Source organism: Sphaerodactylus townsendi, linkage group LG15 (genome assembly GCF_021028975.2).
Source record: "Sphaerodactylus townsendi isolate TG3544 linkage group LG15, MPM_Stown_v2.3, whole genome shotgun sequence".
Classification (NCBI taxonomy): Eukaryota; Metazoa; Chordata; class Lepidosauria; order Squamata; family Sphaerodactylidae; genus Sphaerodactylus; species Sphaerodactylus townsendi.
Genome location: NC_059439.1, coordinates 7,641,352 through 7,662,404, shown reverse-complemented (window position 1 = coordinate 7,662,404; position 21,053 = coordinate 7,641,352). Strand labels below are relative to the sequence as shown.

General features: G+C 49.1%; 1 protein-coding gene across 1 annotated transcript; it reads left to right on the top strand.

Moving 5' to 3' along the window:
* The first annotated feature begins 419 nt into the window (after positions 1-419).
* NR1D1 (nuclear receptor subfamily 1 group D member 1) lies at positions 420-19,289 on the top strand. The gene is made up of 8 exons (XM_048517821.1): positions 420-798; positions 9,975-10,313; positions 11,419-11,507; positions 12,312-12,456; positions 13,870-14,471; positions 16,367-16,552; positions 17,687-17,897; positions 18,832-19,289. Exons 1-8 carry the CDS (start codon positions 762-764, stop codon positions 19,029-19,031), a joined length of 1,809 nt encoding a protein of 602 aa, XP_048373778.1. The 5' UTR covers positions 420-761; the 3' UTR covers positions 19,032-19,289.
* The last annotated feature ends 1,764 nt before the right edge of the window (positions 19,290-21,053 follow it).

Below are 21,053 nucleotides of genomic sequence, written 5' to 3'. Positions count from 1 at the left end.
CATAACATTAGACTTGCATTTTGTCTTACACTGTTGACATTAATGCACCTTCCCTCTGCCCCACCCCCCACCCCAATTATATCATTTTTTTCTGCTCACCCCACAATGTTTTGGTGTGTACCCCTCAGGGAACATGTACCCAATCAGTCTGCTGTTCTAAGTACCAGATCTCTTTTGCACCCTCGGGGGAAGCTGCAGAGGGAAAAGGGGGGGGGGCACCCAAAGTCCCAGTTCCTCCAGGGGAACGCGCAGGGGGGCGCTCCGAAGCATCCCAGTGGGGCTAAGAAACTACAACTCCCAGGATGCTCCGCGCCGCCGCGCCATGTGCGGCTGCCGAAAGTGTGTCACTGGGGCACGAGGCTCTCCCCGGGAGTCACATGGGGGAGGCTCCAGTGCCGCGTGCGGACATCTGCGCAGCTGCGGGCGGAGAGCAGCCCGGAGCCCGGGAGACCTGGCAGAGTTGCAACTCGCAGGCCAGCAGACGGACTAGCAGCCAGTGGCTCCAGCCGATCGACCGGGGACTCCCTCAGTGAGACGCCGTCCGTTCCTGCTTCGGCTGCAAAAGCCCTTCAGAGCCGCCTGCCCGAATTTCTCCGCACCGGCTCTGCTGCAGCAAGGAGCGGCTCTCGGTTCTGCCCAGCCGGACTTCGGGTTTCGCTGCCCCGGCCTCTCTGCTCGCCGGAGCGGAGCACTTCAGCGCCCAGACCCAGCCGGCAGCCTCGCCGGCCGCGGATGACAGCTGCTCCTTCCTCCTGAGCAGGATGGCCGCCGTGGACACCAACAACAACAACGCCCCAGGTGAGCCCGGCAGGAGACCGGCGAAGGCAGCTCTGGGCTTGTTTGGGGCGGCAGCGGAGCCCGATATCGCCTCTCCCCTTCTGCTCCGGTGCCAGGATCGCGCGCCGTCCCTTTCGCAGGGAAAGGGTCCGGGGTGGGGGGACCTCCCTGCCCGCTTCTTCTTGCTGGGGTCCAAGGGGGCCAGGCAGCCCAGCCACCCTCCGCGCGTCTCGGGGGACTGCCTGTCAGCCTCGCCCCAGTCCCCAAGGGCTGCTGGTTTCCCCTCGAACCGGGGGAAAGAGACTTGACATTGGGAGACGCAGAGGCCTCTGAGCGTGTGCAGAGATCCTTTGTCTGCCCCAAACCTATGAAGCCAGGCGAGCCAGGCGATCTTTCTAGTTTCCCGGGCCGGAGCCCTGGGAAGGGGTTAGTGTCAGGAAATGGGGTCCCCTTTGACTCTCCCTCCGGGGGAGTCCGGCCCCCGCCCATGTCAGCTGCCCATCCCCGCCCTGCCATTAATGGGTGGCAGGGAAGGGTAGTCATTTGCGGGGGGTATTGTGGTCTTGGTACTCATGCAGTTTTTTTGCGGGGGGGGGATTTTCTCTGCAGAAGTCTTGGGATCAGGATCTGGTAGCGGCTGGGTTCTTGGGCTAGGGATCGTGCCTCTTGGGCTCCCCCCCTCCCCCGCTGCCTTGATGGGCTTGCGGGATTCCTCCGTCCTCTCTTGAGGTGCCCCCTTCCCTGGGATTCCCCCCGTGCAGCGTCTCCCCCGGAGCCCCTCACGTGTCCCACTGACTGTCTCAGCCACGTGCAAGGTTTGTTTTCCCTACTGGCCCCGCCCCCCGCCTCTCATTGGACGTCCCCGCCTTCCATTACATCATCGGGCTCGCCCTCCGCCCGGCGACGTCACCGCCAGGGATGAGCGAACGTTCCGAGGCCTCCCGTTAGGGGCGGAGCTTAGACAGAGGCCGGCCCTTGACAAGGGCGGTTTAGGACGTGCACCAATCGGGAGCGGCAGGGCGGTGCAAAGCGTGAAGGGGCGGAGCTGGGGGAAGGAGGGGGCCACGTGCGGGCGGGACACATGGCCGAGCGAATCCAGGCGGGGGGATCCCAGCAGGGAGGGGGGTCGAGCAAAGTAGGTCAGTCGCTTTAGGACCTCAATGTAGGCTGTCAAGGGCGCTCTGTACATGCCTTGAGACATTGTACCGCTAACCCCTTCCCCACAAAGACCCTGTGCTTCGGGGGTAGACCCGCGTTTCCCAATCCCTGGCAGACCAGTGATGTTCCTCCTTTGATACGAGAATTGGTGGGGAGGTGACTCAGAAGCCTTTGCATCTGGTCTCCTGTATCACAGTGGGGACTTAAAACAAAATCACTTTGCACATGCTCAGAGACTTTGGCCTCTACAAAAACCCTTCTACTATTGCATGTCCCTTCGGAGGTGGTCATTCTAAACATTCTCTCAGATCCTGTCAGTGCCAAAAAAAGCCAATTTCCTGCTCCAATTAATGTGGAAAATCTGACAGAATGGCTTTCTCCCAAGGGACATGCTGGACGGGGTGGGGATTTTTTTGTACAGGGAGAGGCTGAAGCAGGGGAAATGCCTCTGAGAGTGTTCAGAGTGCTTTTGTTTGTGTGATATTAGCCTACTTAGTAATGTTGTACCTCTTGAACATGGATGGCTTTTCACCAAAGAGAAGAGAAAACGCAGGGTCTGGGGAAGAGAGAAAGCTGCACGGACAAAGTCTCTCTGAATATTTGTAGACTTTTTTTTGGTTGTTGTATTGGTGTTAAAATTCAGATAGGTGGTAAGATAAGACAGTGGTGGCAAAATAAGAGGACCGATAAAGATCCTGTTTTGTCTTTATTTAAAGTTATTAAGCCTTAATCTATTACAGTGTTGCTGAGCTGGTATGTTTGTCTCTGATGGAAGCGGTTAAAACAATTAAGAATACTGTCCCTGAGCATGTACAAAGTGTCTCACCAAAATGGACCCATAAACACTCTTGTATAGAAAACAATGGAAGAAAATATTTTTTAACAACACTTATTGGTGCAATTGTTATTTTAAAATTTTGGAAGCAAGTTTTACTTTTATGCTGGACTCGTTTGAGGTTCAGGAAGAATGCTGTGTTATCCAAAAGTTTACACCTTGCATTTTAAAGAGTAGCCAACCCAAATGCAGTTATCTTTGGCCTCTCTTTTTCATGGATCTATAACTGTGAACATACGTTTCTGTGGTTTTATTTTTTTGTTGAGGGATACAAATTTTTAATGGCTAACGCTGAGGTGAAAGGAATAATATAGTACTGAATTACAATTGCATGAAAGGCATTCGTCTATTCCAAGGGCAGTATAAAAACTGGAGCAGATGCTTCAGTGAAAGTCACTGTGAGACCAGCACATCTGGGAGCTGAGGCAGATGAGGGCAGAGTCTTCTGTGGTGGGATCTTTCCGTTGCTGTGATCCGGGACACCAGGTTCCTGGGACTAGCCTCCCATGTCAAGGCCTGGGTTGAACGCTGCGCGTGTTCCAGAGTCCTGGGTTTTTGCTGGTTCAGGGTTTTTCCCGTTCAGCCTGGCTCACTGGGAATGTAGGTCTGATGGCAGCCGGGGGGCAGCGGAGGGGGCTTGGTTTTTTTGATCGCTTAGGATTTTATTTCTTTTCTGAGCACAATTTGTGTCATCTTTAGGAAGGATCTTTAGGAAGGCTCATGTTAGCAAAGATTGAAGAAGTGTTTGCATTTATACTCCTCCTTTCTTTGCTGTAAGGAGACTCTCCTTTACCCTTCCTGTCCCCACAACAGACACCTTGTGAAGGTCGGGAGGGCTGAGAGAGGGCTGGTAGGGCTGGCCCAAGGTCACCCAGTAGACTTCTTGTGTAGGACCGGGGAAGCACATCCAGTTCACCAGATAAGAGTCCACTGCTCATGTGGAGGAGTGGGGAATCGAATTCAGTTCCCCGGATTAGATTGCACCTGCTTTTAACCACTACACCACATTGGTGCTATCATGTGTATTTACTTCATTTATACCCTGCCTTTCTTTCCAGAGGGGGTCTGAAGCTGTTTATATCTGCCTCCTCCCCCCTGTTTGATACTTACAACAGTCCTGTAAGGCAGGTTAGGCTGAGCGTGTGCGAATGGACCAAAATGGCTGGCCCTGCCATTACCAGCAGATTTACATGGCAGAGTGGGGATTTGAACCCAGGTTTCCTGGATTATAATCAAACTCTAACTGCTAAACCACACTGTCTTTCAAGAAGTTGATTCAGGGGTCTGCTTGATGATGCTTTTTTCTGCTAATTTGATTATTTCTGCAAAAAAGTAGGTATAAACTGGTAGAATGCCGTGGGATCTTTTGTGGGGGTGGGAGATCTAGGTTGGGTTAAACTTCTCCCTGCTCACTAGCAGAGGAACTGCTGTCTTCATCCCAACCTGGCCGCCCACGATGAGAATTGACCATGAGGGATTATTTGACTTTTGCACTGTCTGCTGCTGTTTCCCTTGGTAGTCTTTGCCATGTCCGCTTGTCTCCGTTGTGGAGTGAGCAACCAAGAAGCATGTACCTCTGTGACAAAGGCCACGTGTGGTTCAGGATTCTACACGTGAGTCCAGAAGTCTTTGCGTCCTTGTCTCTAGGAAACAAAAACCTGGTGATACAGATGGCCAAAGGACAGGTGAGACACACCTTTGCCTTCTGCACGCCCCTTTGGAAGGTCTCCAACTCGGTCTGCCCGCACCTCTACCTGCTCCGGTGCCCTCTTATGACCTGAATTGATTTTCCGTGACTCGTTTGAGGAAGTCTCCTTCCCAGTGCATTCCACATTTAATTACCCGTCCAACTTTGCAGGCTGGGAGGGAGACTGTCAAATGCACAGCTCTTCCTCTGCTGGGATTCCCTATGCGCCGCCCTTTGCACCCAGCCTGTCTCGATTTCCAAACCCAGGCTCTGCAGCCGCCAAGAGGAGAGAGAGCAAGAGAAAATTGCCAAGTTGCAAAGTGGTTATTCAAGAGGAGCCGGAGGCTGTGCCGGAAACGAAAACAAAACCCTTGGAGCCAAAGGGATTACTAACATGTTCACGTGTGAGGGCCACGTTCAAAGGCCAGATGGGAACAGTCACACCTCACTGAACAAGCCAAAGACTTGGCTGGCCCCCAAGTCTCCAGCCCAAGTGATCCTGATCTCAAACCAAAGAGTCTGCGCGCCCTTTGGTTTTCCCCATTTGTCACATGGAGGAAAAGACTGATGCACGGTTGCATGATGTATGTTATGTTGAAATACACAAGCGCTGTCCTCTCCCATCTACGGTATATGCACTAGATGTCCGATTGGCGAGAGATTAGAGCGAGGTTTATTAATTCAGTGTATTTTGCTTCTCGCCTTCCTCCAGGGAGCTCAAGGTAGAATACAAAGATGTCCCTTGTTCCATTTTGTCCTCCCAACAGCCCTGTTGGGTAGCCCCGGCTGGGAGAGAGTGATTGGCTCAGGGCTGTGCAGTTTGCTTTATGGCAAGGGGGGATTTGAACTTGGCCTCCCCGGTCCTCGCCAACCCCTGCTGGCTCTTGACATCCCGCGTCTTCTTTGCTGGAGACGCTTTTCTTAATTGCAGGACTGTCCAAGAGCTTCCTTTTTCAAGAGCTCAGACGGTGTTCAGCACGAGCCCGGGGCACAGATGCTCCTGTGTCGACTGCCTTCCCTGAAAGAAGAAGCTGGGGGCTGAGTGGCTGAACATCGCCTTGGCATGTAGAAGATCTCAAGTTCAATCCCCACCATCCCCAAAGGGAAATGTCAGGTGGAAGATCATGGGAGGGACTTCTGTCTGAGACTCTGGAGAGTTACTGCCCCTGCCAACTGGCCATGCTGGCAGGGGCTGATGGGATTTGTAGTCCATGAACATCTGGGGAGCCACACGTTGCAGACCCCTGGTCAATACACAGTGCTGATCGTGGGAGACCAAGGGCCAGCTTCTGAGTAAGGCACCGTCCTAGATTCAAGAAGACTCATTGAGAGACCTTGAGATGAATGGCTGGATTTTCATCTGTGTTTCTGACCCCAGTGATGGCACCTACCTCTGCCCCATCAAACACTATATTTACTCGATCTTTGATGGAACTTGCTATGGACTTTGATGGACTTGCTACGTGCAGAAGAATGGTGTTGACTATAGAGTTGTGGGTTCACGGGTAGCACATCTCTCATCTCGTCTGTGTGTCCAGCTGACCATATTTAAAATCCCAGTCAACCTCCCCAACTCTCGTATAGGATCTATAAAGAGAAGATTCCACTGGTTTTCCTCACTTGACATAGTTGAGATCCTCCAGTGCAGTGAACCCTTGTGCCCACGTAGACTGTCACCCCATAGTATGATGCACAAACTGGAAAGCCGACTGAGTAGGGGCTCTGGGAGCTGCTGGGAGGAAGGAGCAGAGCTTGTTCCAAACCCTTGTTCTGAGGAAGGAGAAGCAGCACTCAGGTGGGGGGACCCAGATAGAACTGAGAGAGACAAGCTGTTTTTTTTCCTCGGAGGATCCTGATCTCCACTTTGCCTCTGGTTCTGGGAGGAGGGGGAGCTACTCAGGAGGTGCTATTAAATGATGTCAGATTAGAAATTGCTTTAAGCTCATTCTTCCCTTTTTCAAAACAAGAGATGTTGTGGGATCTCCGTGGATGTCAGAATGTCTTGGGCTTGTCTTGGGTGGTTGTCCCTTTGCTTTTTATGCTGCTGGCTGTTTTAGAAAACAGTGATGGGTATGGGATTAGAATGAGAGTGAGGTTACTTATAGTACATATATAGCATATATTTATTGTGCCTCTCCTCCATGGTGCTCTGGATAGTAGTGTACAGGGCTCTCCTCTCTTTCTTTCTCAGAGCCAGCATGGTGTCGTGGCTAAGAGCAGGGGGCCTCTAATCTGAAGAACCGGGTTTGAGTCCCCACTCCCCCACATGAGCAGCGAACTCTTATTTGGTGAACTAAATTTATTTCCCTGCTCCTACGCATGAAGCCTGCTGAGTGACCTGCGGCCAGTCACAGTTTTTTGGAATTCTCTCAGCCCCACCTGTCTCACAAAGTGTCTGTTGTGGGGAAAGGAAGGAAAAGGAGTTAGTAAGCCACTTTGAGACTCTTTACGGTTGAAAAAAGCAGGGTATAAACTCAAACTCTTCTTCTCTCTTCTTTTTGTTCTCCTGAAAGGTCGGTCAAGCTGAGAGAGTGACTGGCTCCAAATCACTCAGTGAGTTCTCATTGCAAGTGGGAATTCGAACTCAGTCCTCCCCAGTTCTAGTCCAATGCACTGGTTTTCTGCCTGCATAGTCTTGGCTGCTGGGAATGCCTGCAGGAATACCAGGCAGCCCCTGGCTTGCTGTTTTAGCAACATGTGAGCCTCTTTTGTCCGGTACCCGCTGAGTGAACAGTACTTGGGCCATAGGCAAGGAAGGTCCCGAGGGGCCAGAGCCAGCCAATAGCAATACAAACCCGCAAGCTGCGGCCAAGATTTTTGCTTGTGATGGGGTTGGCTGGGCATTGAGTGTGGCTCTGACACGTGACCTTGTTTATAATCCCCTTGGCAAGGATTTCTTTGTTTTTGCTCCACTGGAGGCCTCGCCTGCTGCGCTGGCCGTTTGGCAGATGGCCCAGTGACAAAGTCTGGAGTTTTTGTAAATCTCCGGGATGGGCTACATCCGCCGGGCCCAGCTGAATCGGCCTCGCTGCCTTTATTTCCTGAGGTCTGATGATTTCTTTGGCTTCCATCCATTTTTCAACTATCATCTTGCTAGCTCTTGCTCCCTTCAGGGTTTTTCGTACTTGACCTCCTTCCCCGGCCTGGAGACTAGGTCAGCAGTTGAAAGGAGAAAGAGAGGAAGAGGAGAAATTTGGCAGGATGCATCCAGAGCTTGCAACCACAGTCAAAGAAATACAATTAGATGTTCCCAAAGATGTGGCCAGCTGCCTCATTGCTTTGTTTTCTGCAGTTTTGCTGATAAGTAGGCATAATAATAACTGCTTGTTTGGAGGGGTTGGGTGTTCACTCAAGCAGCCGCCTCTGGAACACAGCGAGAATCATATGGGAAAAAAATAGGCCCGGGGAATGGGTGGGAGGGTGAGTAAAGTCTTTTGGGGGGATCTGTTTAAACCAGGGGCAAGGGATTGCTTAATATGTGGTTATCTGTCATGTTAGCTGAGAGAACCTCCATATACAGAGACAGTATATCTCTAAATACAAAATGAGTATTATAAATTATTTTTGTTGCCTTGCTTGTGAAACTGAAGCCGTATGCATCAGGCCTTTCTTCAGATCTAGTAAGGTAGTTCTTTAGCTCATGAATTGTGTATGAGTCAGTGGTTCCATTTCTGCCTTGAGTGACTCGGACCGGGGGGGGGGGGGAACAGGGGGAGGTGTTTTGCTCTAAGTCAGTTGGCTCTTCGAGGTCTATCTTTGCCAAGTCAGAAAGACTTCAGCTCGACTTGCTTCCTTAAATCAGAGCTCAGCTGCTTCCTTTTCACGTGTTCTCACTGATGTAAGCGATGGAGAAAAACTTATTTCTGTCCACTGTGTTCACAATTTTATAACCCACTATCATGTTCTCCCCCACCCCACAAACGGGAAAATATCTAATTTCTACACAAGGAAGCTATTCCAAGCCCTGGCTAATTTTGTCAGCCCTGACTCCCAAGCCCTAAGCACCTTCTTGTGTCCCAGTTTGGTTGGAAGCAGGACCTGCTGCTTCTAATCGAGTTCTGATACAGCACCCAGTGCATAAATAATAACATTACCTTTCTGCACTGTGTGACTCCCTGCTTTGGACAGGACAACCAGAAATGTATGTAGCAACACCATAAATATCATCATCATCACTATTATTATTATTGTTGTTGTTGTAGATTTCACAGCTGCCAGATCTTTAGCTGGTTGTTGGCCTTCATTACAATTCCAGTCTCACCCAGAGGCCTAGGAAGTTGTAATGTATCGGCGTAGTATTCATGTGGATCCCAGCAGGGCTGCCTTCTGAATTTGACAGATGTTAATTTTGTCAATTCGAAGATGTTTCAAGTGCTGCCCTAGTGTTGCTGGGGATGGCACCCAGCGTGCCCTGCACACACTGGGATGACCTTAGCTGGTTTGTACCTTACATAGGACGCTGAAGCTCCATTTTCAAATCATGTATCTAGTGACCTTCGCGTGTTCTTTTTCAATGTCCTGCTGTCACTGGGGACTGCTATGTTGATGATGGTCACTTTCTTTGTCCTCGATCACGGTGTGTGATGTCTGCTGATGTATTGTGTTTCAACATTCTATGTCCTGCTTGGATCTTCGAAAGTCCCACAGGATCTTGACCTTCTCATTTTCCATTACTTTCTCTGGACAATGTTCCCACCAGTTCTTAGCTATTCTTATGTTTTAATTCTTGCATAAATTCCAGTGGATCATCTTGGCCACTGAGTTGTGTCTCTGTTTGTACTCAGTCTGGGCAATCTTTTTGCAGCAGCTGAGGACATGATCTACAGTTTCATCAGCTTCTTTGCACAATCTGCATTTTGCATCATCTGAGGATTTTTTGATTTTGGCCTTGATCGAATTTGTTCTAATGGCTTGCTCTTGGGCGGCTAAAATCAGGGATTCAGTTTCCTTTTTCAGAGTTCCAGTTGTTAACCACAGCCAGGTCTTTTCGTTGTTGTTATTATTGTTGTTGTTGTTGTTTGGCTTCTCATCTTTACAGGCACCACCAAGGAAGCAAACAATATAAAACATGCATGATATAAGACATTATAAAACCATTAAAATCCCCACCTTTTCTCTGTTTATAGATTGACCTTATGATATCTGATTTTTTTGTTTGAAGGCCCTTTGTAAACAAATCCTATCGTTGCTTTTGCATGGTGGGTTTATTGTGGCCTGGGCTGTGCACTTTGGGGGTCCGGGGACAGACTGTTTGGGGAAGGGGGCTGCTTCAATCCTTTGTGGCTTCTACAGTTTCCCGAATGATAAGGTTTTCAGAATGGTGCTCCTCTTGTTTGAATTTCAGAATGTCATTTGTTTTTTTGAGATTTTATCTGTGTTGCTGAGGACTAGAAGCTTTGCCCAGATTCTGCAAGGATCTTTTCAAATACTTGCACTTGCTCAGCATGTGCGGGCAATAGTTAGCTTTAATAAGAACTAATAGCTTTGAGGACAAACCTCTCTCTTTCTCACACACAGGAGGTGTGATCAGCTACATCGGCTCTAACGGATCCTCTCCAAGTCGAACGAGTCCCGTCTCTCTGTGTGGCAGTGATAGCTCCAACGGCAGTTTCCAGCTATCCTCCCAACCCACCTTTCCTAGTTACTTCCCTCCCTCGCCCACCGGATCTCTGGTGCAGGATGTTGGACGTCCATACGGGAGTAGCTCAGCTGGTCTGCGTGAGGATGCCTCTCCTTCTTCCTCCTCCTCCTCTTCCTCGTCTTACAGCTCTGGAGGTTCTCCAGTGGGGCTGCAGATGGCCGTGGATGACAGGAGGCGGGTTTCCCCTACCAAAAGCACCAGCAGTAGTATTACAAGTGAGTGATGGGCAGGGAGACACCACAGCTTTGGTGAGGGCACTGATATTGCAGTGAGATTCACAGCACCAGCTAGGATTGCCAAATCTGGGTTAGGAAATACCTGGAGGTTTGGGGAGGGAGAGTCAGCAGGGTACAGTCCCATAGAGTCTATTCTCCAGAACAGCTATTTTCTCTGGGGAGGGCGGGGGGGGGGGGATGATTTCTGTAGTCTGGAGATCAGTTGTAATAGCGAGAGATCTTCAAGCCCCACCCATTTTGAAATTGGCAACACTATAACACCAACTTCAGCTTCCCCCGCTGGAGAGCTGCAGGTTGCAGACCCCTGGTTTATACTCTGTAAATCAAGTTAGAACGATAACATTCAGATGCATCCCAAACAGTAACAATGTTTAACAGCGTTTAAATAAAACTGGGCCAATTTGAAAAGACCTTCTGAAATGGAAACATTTTTAGCAGATGTTGCAAGGCCTGCAGCCAGGAGCTGAATATAAATTCACAGGGCAAGAAGTCCTAATGGTTAGAGGCAGCTGTTTCAGTCATCCATGTTTTTAACTTACTTTCGAGGTATTTAGTATAAACCTTCCCAATAATGGACAGGAGGCTAATTGGTCGAAAGTTTCCAGGATCGTTGGTAGGTCCTTTTTTGTGGATTGGTATTATTATTGATGATAACTGCCTGTCCCTGCAGAATTGACTCACTGTATTGCGACTTCACTGTGAATCCCGTCCAATCCAGGCGTCTTATTTTTCTTGAGACTTTTTATAATAGTCAATAGTACATTTGTCTCTGGTGGGGTCCACATTGGGAGATCCGTTAATTGTGGTTCGCTTTGCACTTCAATGAAATTGCTGGGTTCAAGAGGCAGCTGTTACTAAGGCCCACGGCCTGGTCATCTCTAAACATAGCTCTGTCAATTGTGGGTTCCAGCAGTGGGCCCCAAGTTTTATCTTCACACCGTTGAAGTTCTTCGTTGGTTGTTTTCCTCTGCTGGTCTCAAAGCTTGCTGCTTGGAAAAGACAGGCAAGAAACACCCTTGGGGGTGAGTCCAGTCTTTGGCCAGGAAATCTCCTAACCCTCCTTTCTTCCCCTCTCCTCCCTCAGAGCTCAACGGGATGGTCCTACTGTGCAAAGTGTGTGGAGACGTGGCCTCAGGATTCCACTATGGCGTCCACGCTTGCGAAGGCTGCAAGGTGAGCCGGTTAGGTCTGCGGGTGAGCTGTATGACCCATTTGTAAGCATCCTCTCTTCCACACTAATTCACACAGGGTTCTTTAGTGCTAGCCTCATTTCAACAAAGGTCCGCTGCCCTAAAAAGGGCACACTCCGTCCCTTTCACTTTCCAGAGGCTCGGTGAGGCAGACTGTGCCCTCTGGGTCGGCTCTGCCCCATTCTGCTGCTTCCTTATTGCTAAGTCTTCTGCCTGTCTCTCTCAGCCCAGGGACTGAGGCCCCGGCAGCTCCATCTAAGTGCAACCCACATCGTATCCATTGGGGTGCTCTTCCCTCTGGGTGATAATTGGTAAAAAGAGTGCATGCCAGAGAGAGAGACTCCAGTACTTTGCAAAACAAATACAAATTCAGCCATTCTTCCAGTAAGAGTGCCACCACCCCAGGAATACTGTCTCCGAACTGATAGGGATTTATTTTTAAACTTGTACCCTGCTTTTCACTCTAACGGGGACCCAAAAGTGCTTTACAATGTTGTTTGCCTCTCCTCCATTTTATCCTCACAACAACACTGTGGGGTAGGCTATGGGTGCGAGAGAGTGAGCGAGGGGGTCCGTGCTGTGAGAGCCACAAGTGGGTGTGATTGGCCCCTTTGATTGGCAGGCAGCATGAGGCCTCTAGATTGGTTACCAGGCTGTTTTGCAAGCTCTGGTTCTGGCCTGCAGCCTTTGGCTGCTGGTCTCGGGGTAGGGCGGGCTGGCTTGTGCTGTGGATCCGTGCGTGGCTGCTAGGTGGCTTGACAGGGCTTCTCTCTCCTCCCTGCCTCAGGGTTTCTTCCGACGGAGCATCCAGCAGAACATCCAGTACAAAAAGTGCCTGAAGAACGAGACGTGCAACATTGTGCGCATCAACCGGAACCGTTGCCAGCAGTGTCGCTTCAAGAAGTGTCTGGCGGTCGGCATGTCCCGGGATGGTGAGTTGCTGCCATAGGTTTTGTGAGGCTGTGCTGGGCTGGCGGGGGCGGAGGTGAGAAGCCGTTGTCCCTCCCCCAGCAGCATGTCTACTGGAGTTACTGGGATCATGCCTGTGAGCGGCAGAAAGGTAGTAGAATGGCAGCAGATCCTCCATAGAGTATCTGGATTTGTGCAGGCCTCTCCTGCCCCTGACTAAACAAGCTCAGGGTTCATTCCGCACGGCGGGGGGTGGAAAGTGCTGTCACGTCAGCACTTTCCACTTATTTGCAACCCGAGAAATTAGCAGAGGCGGCCTTCCATTGCCTTCTTCCACATCACAACCCTGGACTTCCTTTGTGGTCGCCCATTCAGGTACTTAGGGCAGACCCGGCATAGCTTGTGAGAATTAACAAGATTCAGCTAGTCTGCGCCATTCTGGTTAGAGCAGTTTGCATCCCATAATTTCCCTGGATCTAGTTCTCTAGCAGTCCTAGCCTTCTGTCCAGCAGTCATACCTGAACAGTTGCAAAGTTCCTTGATCTGTACTTCCCACGCTCCCTTCCCCCCAGGTTTGCAGGACCGTGAAATGGTCTTACTTCTCCTCATTCTTTGGTAGTGTTTCTTTACCTCAGGTCAACCGAAACATGATTGAAAATGTGCCTGTCTCTGTGTATTAAGCTGAAAGGGACATTTTTGTTCTCCTTCCATTTTATCTTTTTAACAACCAACCTGTGAGGTAGGTTAGTCGGCAAGTATGTGACTGGCTCGAGGGCACTCAGCAAGCTTCCAAGTCAGAGGGGGGATTCAAACCCAGGTCTCCCAAATCCTAGTGTAGCTAACTGCTGGACCAGGCTGTGGAGGGCTGTTTGCGGCTTGTCAAGGAGAGAGGAGGGACACATTCAGAAGTGACTGCAGGTCTCATTTCCTGTCAGAAGAGATTCTTGTGTTAGATGTGAGAGGAACCTTGTCGTTTAACTGCTTCACTAAGTGAGTATCATTTCAATCATGTCTTTCTATAATTTCAAACAATTCCAAAGGTAAGTAGACCATCAAGTATGGCTATAAAACTTCTAGATTAGGTTTTTATTTCGGCAGTCCTTTGTCAAGCCAATCTGAAATGTACAAATACAAGTATCAATATATAAAACCCTGTCCAGTCCTTTCATTTTCATATAATTAACAAAAAAAAATTGTCGTACAAAGTATTTTCTTTCCTTACACCTCTAGAGGTTTTATAGCCATACTTGATGGTCTACTTACCTTTGGAATTGTTTGAAATTATAGAAAGACATTATTGAAATGATACTCACTTAGTGAGTTCGAGTTCGCATTGGTGTAATATGTGTGACAGTACCTGTTGTACACCTGCCTTGATTACTGTGGTGGGTTCGACTGCTTCATGCATTCTCCTGCCTTCTCTCTCCCCGCTCTAGCTGTCCGTTTTGGGCGCATACCGAAGCGCGAGAAGCAGCGGATGTTGGCAGAGATGCAGAGCGCCATGAACAACATGGCCAACAACCAGCTGAGCATGCAGAGCCCTCCAGAGAGCTTGCCAACGGGACATCCGCAGCCAGCTAACCCCTTGCTGTGCCGCCAACCCCAGCTGGCCCCCCATTCTCCGCCACCCCACGTGGCCTCACCACCTCAGCCGTCCCCTTGCTTCTCCCAGTTCTCTCAGCAACTGACGCCCCCGCGCTCCCCAAGCCCTGGGGATGTCATGGAAGACGTCATCTCACAAGTGGCCAAGGCCCACAAGGAGATCTTTGTTTATGCCCACGATAAACTGGCCACGGGGCCCCTTCCGCCCACGGTGGGTGATAATTCTCTTGGTTGGGAGAACACTTGGCTCAACAATGGCAACGAAGTTTGTCTGCAGAATGACAACTGGAATGCTGGCTCCCCTCCCAGTAACACCTGTCACCAGAATAATATCAACGGGCATCGTTTTTGCCCTTCTGGATATCCCTTGCTGGAGATGGACCCCTCCAACAGACAGGGCTGCCCCCGGCAAGGGGAACCCAAAGACATACTCTTGGTAAGTATCGCTTACTGCCAGGCTTCATCAGTTGTGCTTAATTACTTTGGGATGGATTCTGTGGACCTTTCCTGTTAATGACAGTACCTTTTCCTGGCACCAGACTCCTTTTGAGCCTTGGGCACCAGGCGGTATTGTAATCCTTCTCAGCAGAGTGGTAGGATATTGTTATTTCTGTACTGGTTTGCTGCCTACTGAGGTAGGGGCAGAATTCAAAACCACAGGCCTTCCTGATGTGATCTTGACCTTAGCAACTTAGCATCTCTTTTGGAGAGAGTTATTTTTCCTCAGCAATGCTGGCCCCCAAAAGCTATATATGTATTGAAAAAATGAAACTCTATTAGGTACATTACATACCTGGGGTAGGACAGCTCCTTTTACATACTTTCATAGAGGTATTTTTATTTATTTATTATTAGATTTGTATTCTGCCCTTCCCCTCATGGTCGTTGTATGGGGCCTAACTTGGGCATCCCAGGCAAGTTTGATCTCACCCCAGGCTAGATCAGACCTCAGAAGCTAAGCAAGTTGACCCTGGTTAGTGTTTGGATGGGAGACCACCAAGGAAGCAACACAGAGGGAGATAGTGGGTAACCACCTCTGAAAGTTTCTTGACAAAAAACCCTACAGGGTTGCTATAAGTTAGTTGTGACTTGACAGAGCCTTTATGCACATTGAGACATATCTGCCCAGTGAGGATCTACCACATGCATCTGACAAACTGGGGTACGAAAGATTCTGCTGGAATAACAGTTTGTTGGTGGCAGAAGACTTTTGTTTATATATTTTGTCTGTCCTACTTTACTTGACACATGTAATTATGGTTTTGACTTTGTCATTGATTTTGTTTGTATTCTGGTCTTGGCTGTTTTCAATCTTGTATGCTGTCTACAGTGAAAAAATGGAATCATACTAGTATGACTTGATGCAGTAGAAAATCCTTGCTGCTCATGCCAAGTTGCTTACAGAGGGGAGAATAGTCAGAAAATAAATGCACTCCAAGGTGACAGTCTTACACGGACTCCCGAGCTTGATCTATGTCAGAGGTGTCCAACTCTGGCACTTCAGATGTTCATGGACTACAATTCCCATCAGCCCCTGCTGGCATGGCCAATTGGAAATTGTAGTCTATGAACATCTAAAGCGCCAGAGTTGGACATTCCTGATCTATACACATGGCTTCAAAGGAATGGAAACGAAACATGGAGGATATTAAGAGCTGGGAGGTGCCAAACTGTCCCAGGGTGCCGGGGGGGTGGGGTGCACACTCTGTAGTTTTACTCTGTGAAAAAACTATAAAACCACCCCCACCCCCCACCCCAGCAGTGGTTGACAGGGAATCAAAACTAGTTAAAGTATCATTTGAATTTGATGAGCAAGAAGGGGAAAGTTGGGTGTTGGGCAGAATCCTTATTAGCCAGAAAGGAGTAAAAACATGTTTTGAGCATTGAATCCAGTGAGGTCCAGCTTCATAACCAGGACTGTGTTATTGGCCATTTTTCAGGTTGAATGGCACCATGGAGCACAAATACGTTTGGGTTTTTTTGCCGGGGGGGGCGGGGGGGGGGGGGCGGGCGCTGACACATGAAGCGTGATCCAACACCAGTGTGTCAGAAAAAGTCCTTGATGGAGGGCAGCTTTGGCAGACAATTGAGCGGGAAAGCATATCATGCTTCCCAAGTCTGAAGGGGAAAAACCGACAGTAAAAATGGGGCTTAGAGAAGTGGCAGATGTGTGAGATGGCAAAATCCACTTGCAAATAATAGCTATAGTGGATTATTCAGCATTTATAAGCCCTAGCCCCCTAGTGTGAGCAGGTTTTTCTATCTGCGGGGGCTTCGATTCCATCTCTTGGTTTGCTATCTAATGGGGCCGATCCTTTCCTCTCCCAACAGGCATGTCCCATGAACTGTCACCCCCACGGTCGCAGTGGCCGCACAGTCCAGGAAATTTGGGAGGATTTCTCACTGAGCTTCACGCCAGCTGTCCGAGAGGTGGTGGAGTTTGCCAAACATATCCCGGGGTTCCAAGATCTTTCCCAGCACGACCAGGTCTCCCTCCTGAAAGCAGGCACATTTGAGGTAAGAGGATTTCCCCTTTCTTGTGGCTTGTCTTGCTCTTGCTCCTTGCTAGACAGGACCAACCAGTGTTTTGGGAAGTGAAGAAGGAGAGAATCTTTTAAAAAAAACCTTTAAAATATTAGTTTATTGTCTAAAATAGTAAGAAAAATAGGTGCTTTTTAAAAAATCCCAAACTCTGCATAGATCTTTTGTTTTGTCAGAAATTTCCCCCACAACCTAATGAGCATACATTTAAAGACTGTGGTCCACTGTCATCTCTTTGAAATACAAGCTTGTTAGGAATAATTAGAGGTCTGAATCAGCTTTCAGCAGGCTGGATGGATCTTAAGTCATACCCAAAGCAAAGGCGACGGAGAACTACATTCTTGACAAACAGCTGCGTTGGGGTTCTGGAAAGAATTGTTTGCAGTCTGATGCTGTGTCTGTTGAGAAGCAGTTCGACCAAGTTCCGTACAATTTATCACCAAAGGGTGGATGTATTTAGGATTACTTGGCCTTACTTGAATGACCAAAGATATTTTCCAAACTGTCTGTTGAAAGTTAAAATGGTTGCAATCCCCTGGCTTACAGAGAAAGAGCCAGAAAGGAGCAGTCATGTTTAAGCAAGAGAAGTTCAAAGTCTTCTTGCCCCTCCCAAAAAATGCCATCCAGAAGGTCAGGAGACACTCTGTGTTGGCCATTCATGCAGCATGTGAAGTTTCATTTGGAGAGGGAATGGCCGACAACATCTTCCATGTGTACATGTGGACTTCAGGATTAAGAATGGGGTGTAAAGCCACTAGATCCTGTCCTTGTTAACTGATCAGTTGAAACAATCACTAGATTTTTCAGCGCATAGCAGGGACACCTTATTTTGAATTGAAAAACTACTACTTATTTGTAGTTTTTCAAGGGCTACAATTCTGAAAATGTGGCATAAACAACAAAGGCACAAAATTCTAACAAGGATAATTTTTGCAACCCCTCCCAAACAAACTAGAATGTACAATCACTTTCAAAACACGGGTGTGTTTATGACACACTTTGGTCCGTGGGAGAATCGCTTTTCCCCAGAAATCAGATTGAAAAAGAATTTGACTGGTGTTCCTGGACACTGCCTTCCTGTGGCCTCACCTTCTCCCTCTCTCCGATCAGGTGCTGATGGTTCGGTTTGCCTCCCTCTTCAATGTTAAGGAGCAGACAGTGATGTTCATGAGCCGCACCAAGTACAGTCTGGAAGAGCTGTGGGGGATGGGCATGGGGGACCTACTGACCTCCATGTTTGAGTTCAGTGAGAAGTTGGGTGCCTTGGACCTCTCTGAAGAAGAGCTGGGCCTCTTCACTGCTGTGGTGCTGGTCTCTGCAGGTAGGTCGTTGGCTAGATGCTGGGCTGGGTAGTGCCCGGGTCCTTATAATTTCGGACCTCTTTGCTGTCTCTGTCTCAAACAATGGCATGTATTGTCTTGCTGCTCCTTGTGTATTGGAACCAGGTAGTACTCCCATTGAAGAAATAAGGAGGGTTACCCGTTGAGCCACCAGCAGTAATTCTGAGATATCCCCATGCCATCTGTAGGATGACAGTTTTAACCATCAAACAGGCTGGGTTTGTGGGTTTGCATGGCTAAAGCTGCGCGCCTGCCATGGGAGCTGCAGTAAGGAGGACAATAGGGCAAGATTGGGTAAAAAGCCAGCTGGAATTAACCCTATACCTGGAACCAGAGTTGCCTCATTTTCCCTTCTGCAAGCCCTCCTTTTCCCTGAAATTGTGGCTGTAACTGTTCAGTTCTCTGTGCCAGCGGAAAGGAAATGCAATTATGTGGATTTCTATCTTTCCTTATTCCTGCCTTGCTGGCCTGCCTGCTTTCCCTAGACGCTCCAGCCCCCACAGATGAAACTGAAAGATTGTAGGTTCCTTGGGGCAAGGAGTTGGCTCCAACGGCCAAGTTCCTTTGTAAAATGACAGGGAGCTATTATAGTATTTATTAATAATAATAATAATAGTACACTGCCAGGGTGTAGAGTCCTTGAGATTGAGAAGATCAGGCTGTGGCAGCATTTAGTATCGGATGGTCTGTGGCCTTCTGGGAGGCTGGAACAGAACGTGTCTGACAAGGCTAACGAGCCGGAACCCGGTCAGATCTGGCAGACTGATGGCTCCCTGTGCCTGATGAGCCAGGGCTGGCAGCTGACACGAGAGCTCTTGTGGTTCTGGGTAGGCGGAGATTGGCAGTCTGTCTGAATATCTTGCTCACCCTTGTGTGCGTGTCACTCACCACCTGTTATTCCCTCGTCCCTCACAGATCATTCCGGCATAGAGAATCCGGTGTCTGTGGAGCAGCTTCAGGAGACGCTCATCCGTGCCCTCCGGGCCCTGATCCTCAAAAACCACCCACAGGAGACATCCCGCTTTACCAAGTTGCTGCTGAAGCTTCCTGATCTCCGCACCCTCAACAATATGCACTCTGAAAAACTGCTCTCATTCCGCATAGATGCTCAGTAGATGGATAAGGTGGGGGAGAGAGGCTGCTTCAGCTGCCTCCCCCTCGTTTCCGCCATTGCACTAACTGGACTGTTCCTGGGCCTGGACCCAGCTTCCTTATTTATATATTGGTGTAGCCACAGCTGCTGCCCCCTTACCTGCCTGGACCGAAGCGGCGCATCGACTTTGTAAATATATATCTGTGTATATTGGAGTTGTGTGGATAGAACTGCCACTCTTTCCCTGCCACACAGGAATAATATATTGAAAAGCAAACTGCCTGCTTTGCCTGAATCCATACCCATTATCTTTTCCTGTCCCCATTGGCTGTTTGTAAAGGAGGGCGGAGGAGAGATGGTGGTGGGGGGCCTGCACTTAAATGTGGGGTGGTCTTTTGCTCAGCTTAGGGGAGCAGGAGCTGTTAAAACTTGGTGTGAGCCAAGGATTGGTTCAGTGTGCAAGAAAATGTTTCCCATTGAAATCAGAATGAGCTTGCCCCACTGATTTACTGGAACTGTCAGCATCAATGAAGCTGGAGCCAGATAATCTGTTGCAAATTGTTGGAGGATGGTATCCCTTTGGTCGCCAACTATTGTTCCTGGTCAAATCAGGGGAGGTTTTTTTTGGCCGGGGGGTGGGGGGTGGGGGGTGGGACCTGTTTGTCAGAAGCAAAAATTGCCTTTTCCAAATCACTTTCAGCTCCAGACATCCCCCCACCCCATCTGGCACTAATCCAGTTTTCTTGAGTTTGGTTTTCATCTGCCTGATCTGTGTAACATCCCTGTTACAGTCAGGGATCCAACATTGGTGGGTAAACACTTCACCCTTCCCAGGGGGTTTCAGTGTGTAAATGGGTCCAGAAGATTCTCTGTGCTGCAAAATAGAATCCTTTCCGAGTCATTCTCCTGTTTAAAGGAAGACAGCCTCAATGCACTTGTGTGCACACAAATCACCCAGGTATACACTCCATCCGCACGTGCCCCACCGTTGCTCGCCAGAAATGAGACACTAAGAACCAGTTGGGGCTGTGAGGGTTTTTTTTTAAAGGGTAGGTTTGTTTTTTTATCATATATTTATTACATAAATATATAGTAAAATAGACCAGCGACAATTACCATAAAAATATCTTTCTTTAAAATCCTGACCAAAAACACAAAAAAGGGTTATTTTTCCCCCGCCCCAAACTTTTCAGGGTTTTTTTTTTCAAAATCGCACGTCACAGACAAATTGTGATTGTCGTATTTTTTTTAATATCAGCAGCTTTCCTGCTTCCCAGGCGCAAAAAAAAAAGGGAGAGGGGTAAGGGTGGGAAGAGAGGGAGGGAAGAAGGGGAACAATTTCTACCCCTCTCTCACCCCCCCCCCCAACCCTTCTGAAACACACTGAAAACCCCGTGTCCCAAACATACATTCACTAACGCCCTGCTCACAGTTCCTTTCCCTGCTCTGGACTGCGAGGGAGGGGTGGGGTGGGGGGGAAACCACAATGCATAGTAGGTGGGGCTAATGGGGGGTGCCCCCTTATTGGAAACGCCTTTCTCTCCCCAAATATTTCAGAACAGTTTACCCCTTCCCAAACCAAGTCTGGATCCAAAGCTGTGATCACTTGTGTGATGCCTTTTTCGGAACGAAGTTCAGCTGGGGAGAGCGATGGGGTGGAGGGTGCGTGAGGATCGGCAGGATCTATATGAGGTATGTACTTGGCAAAAGGAATACTGAGAAATGGTGTGGGAAGAGAGCTTTCTCTCCCTTCCAAACAGGCTTCTGGTGTGGACCAGAAATGGCGCTCGACCCCTCTTCCAAAATTGTCACAGTCGTAAACTGCCCCGCGTGGAGGTAAAGGGAAGGCCCAGAGGAGCGCTGCAGAGGCCTCAGTGGGCCTCTTGAGACAGCTTGGATACCAACTCAACAGAGACCCATGCAGAGGGGGCGGGCACTGCTGACTGTGGCCGGCACCCATGGCATAAAGAGGCAAGATCAGAAAAACTGGCAAGACGGGTGGGGGACACAATGTGAGTTTTATGGGTTGGGGGGGAAGGGGTTC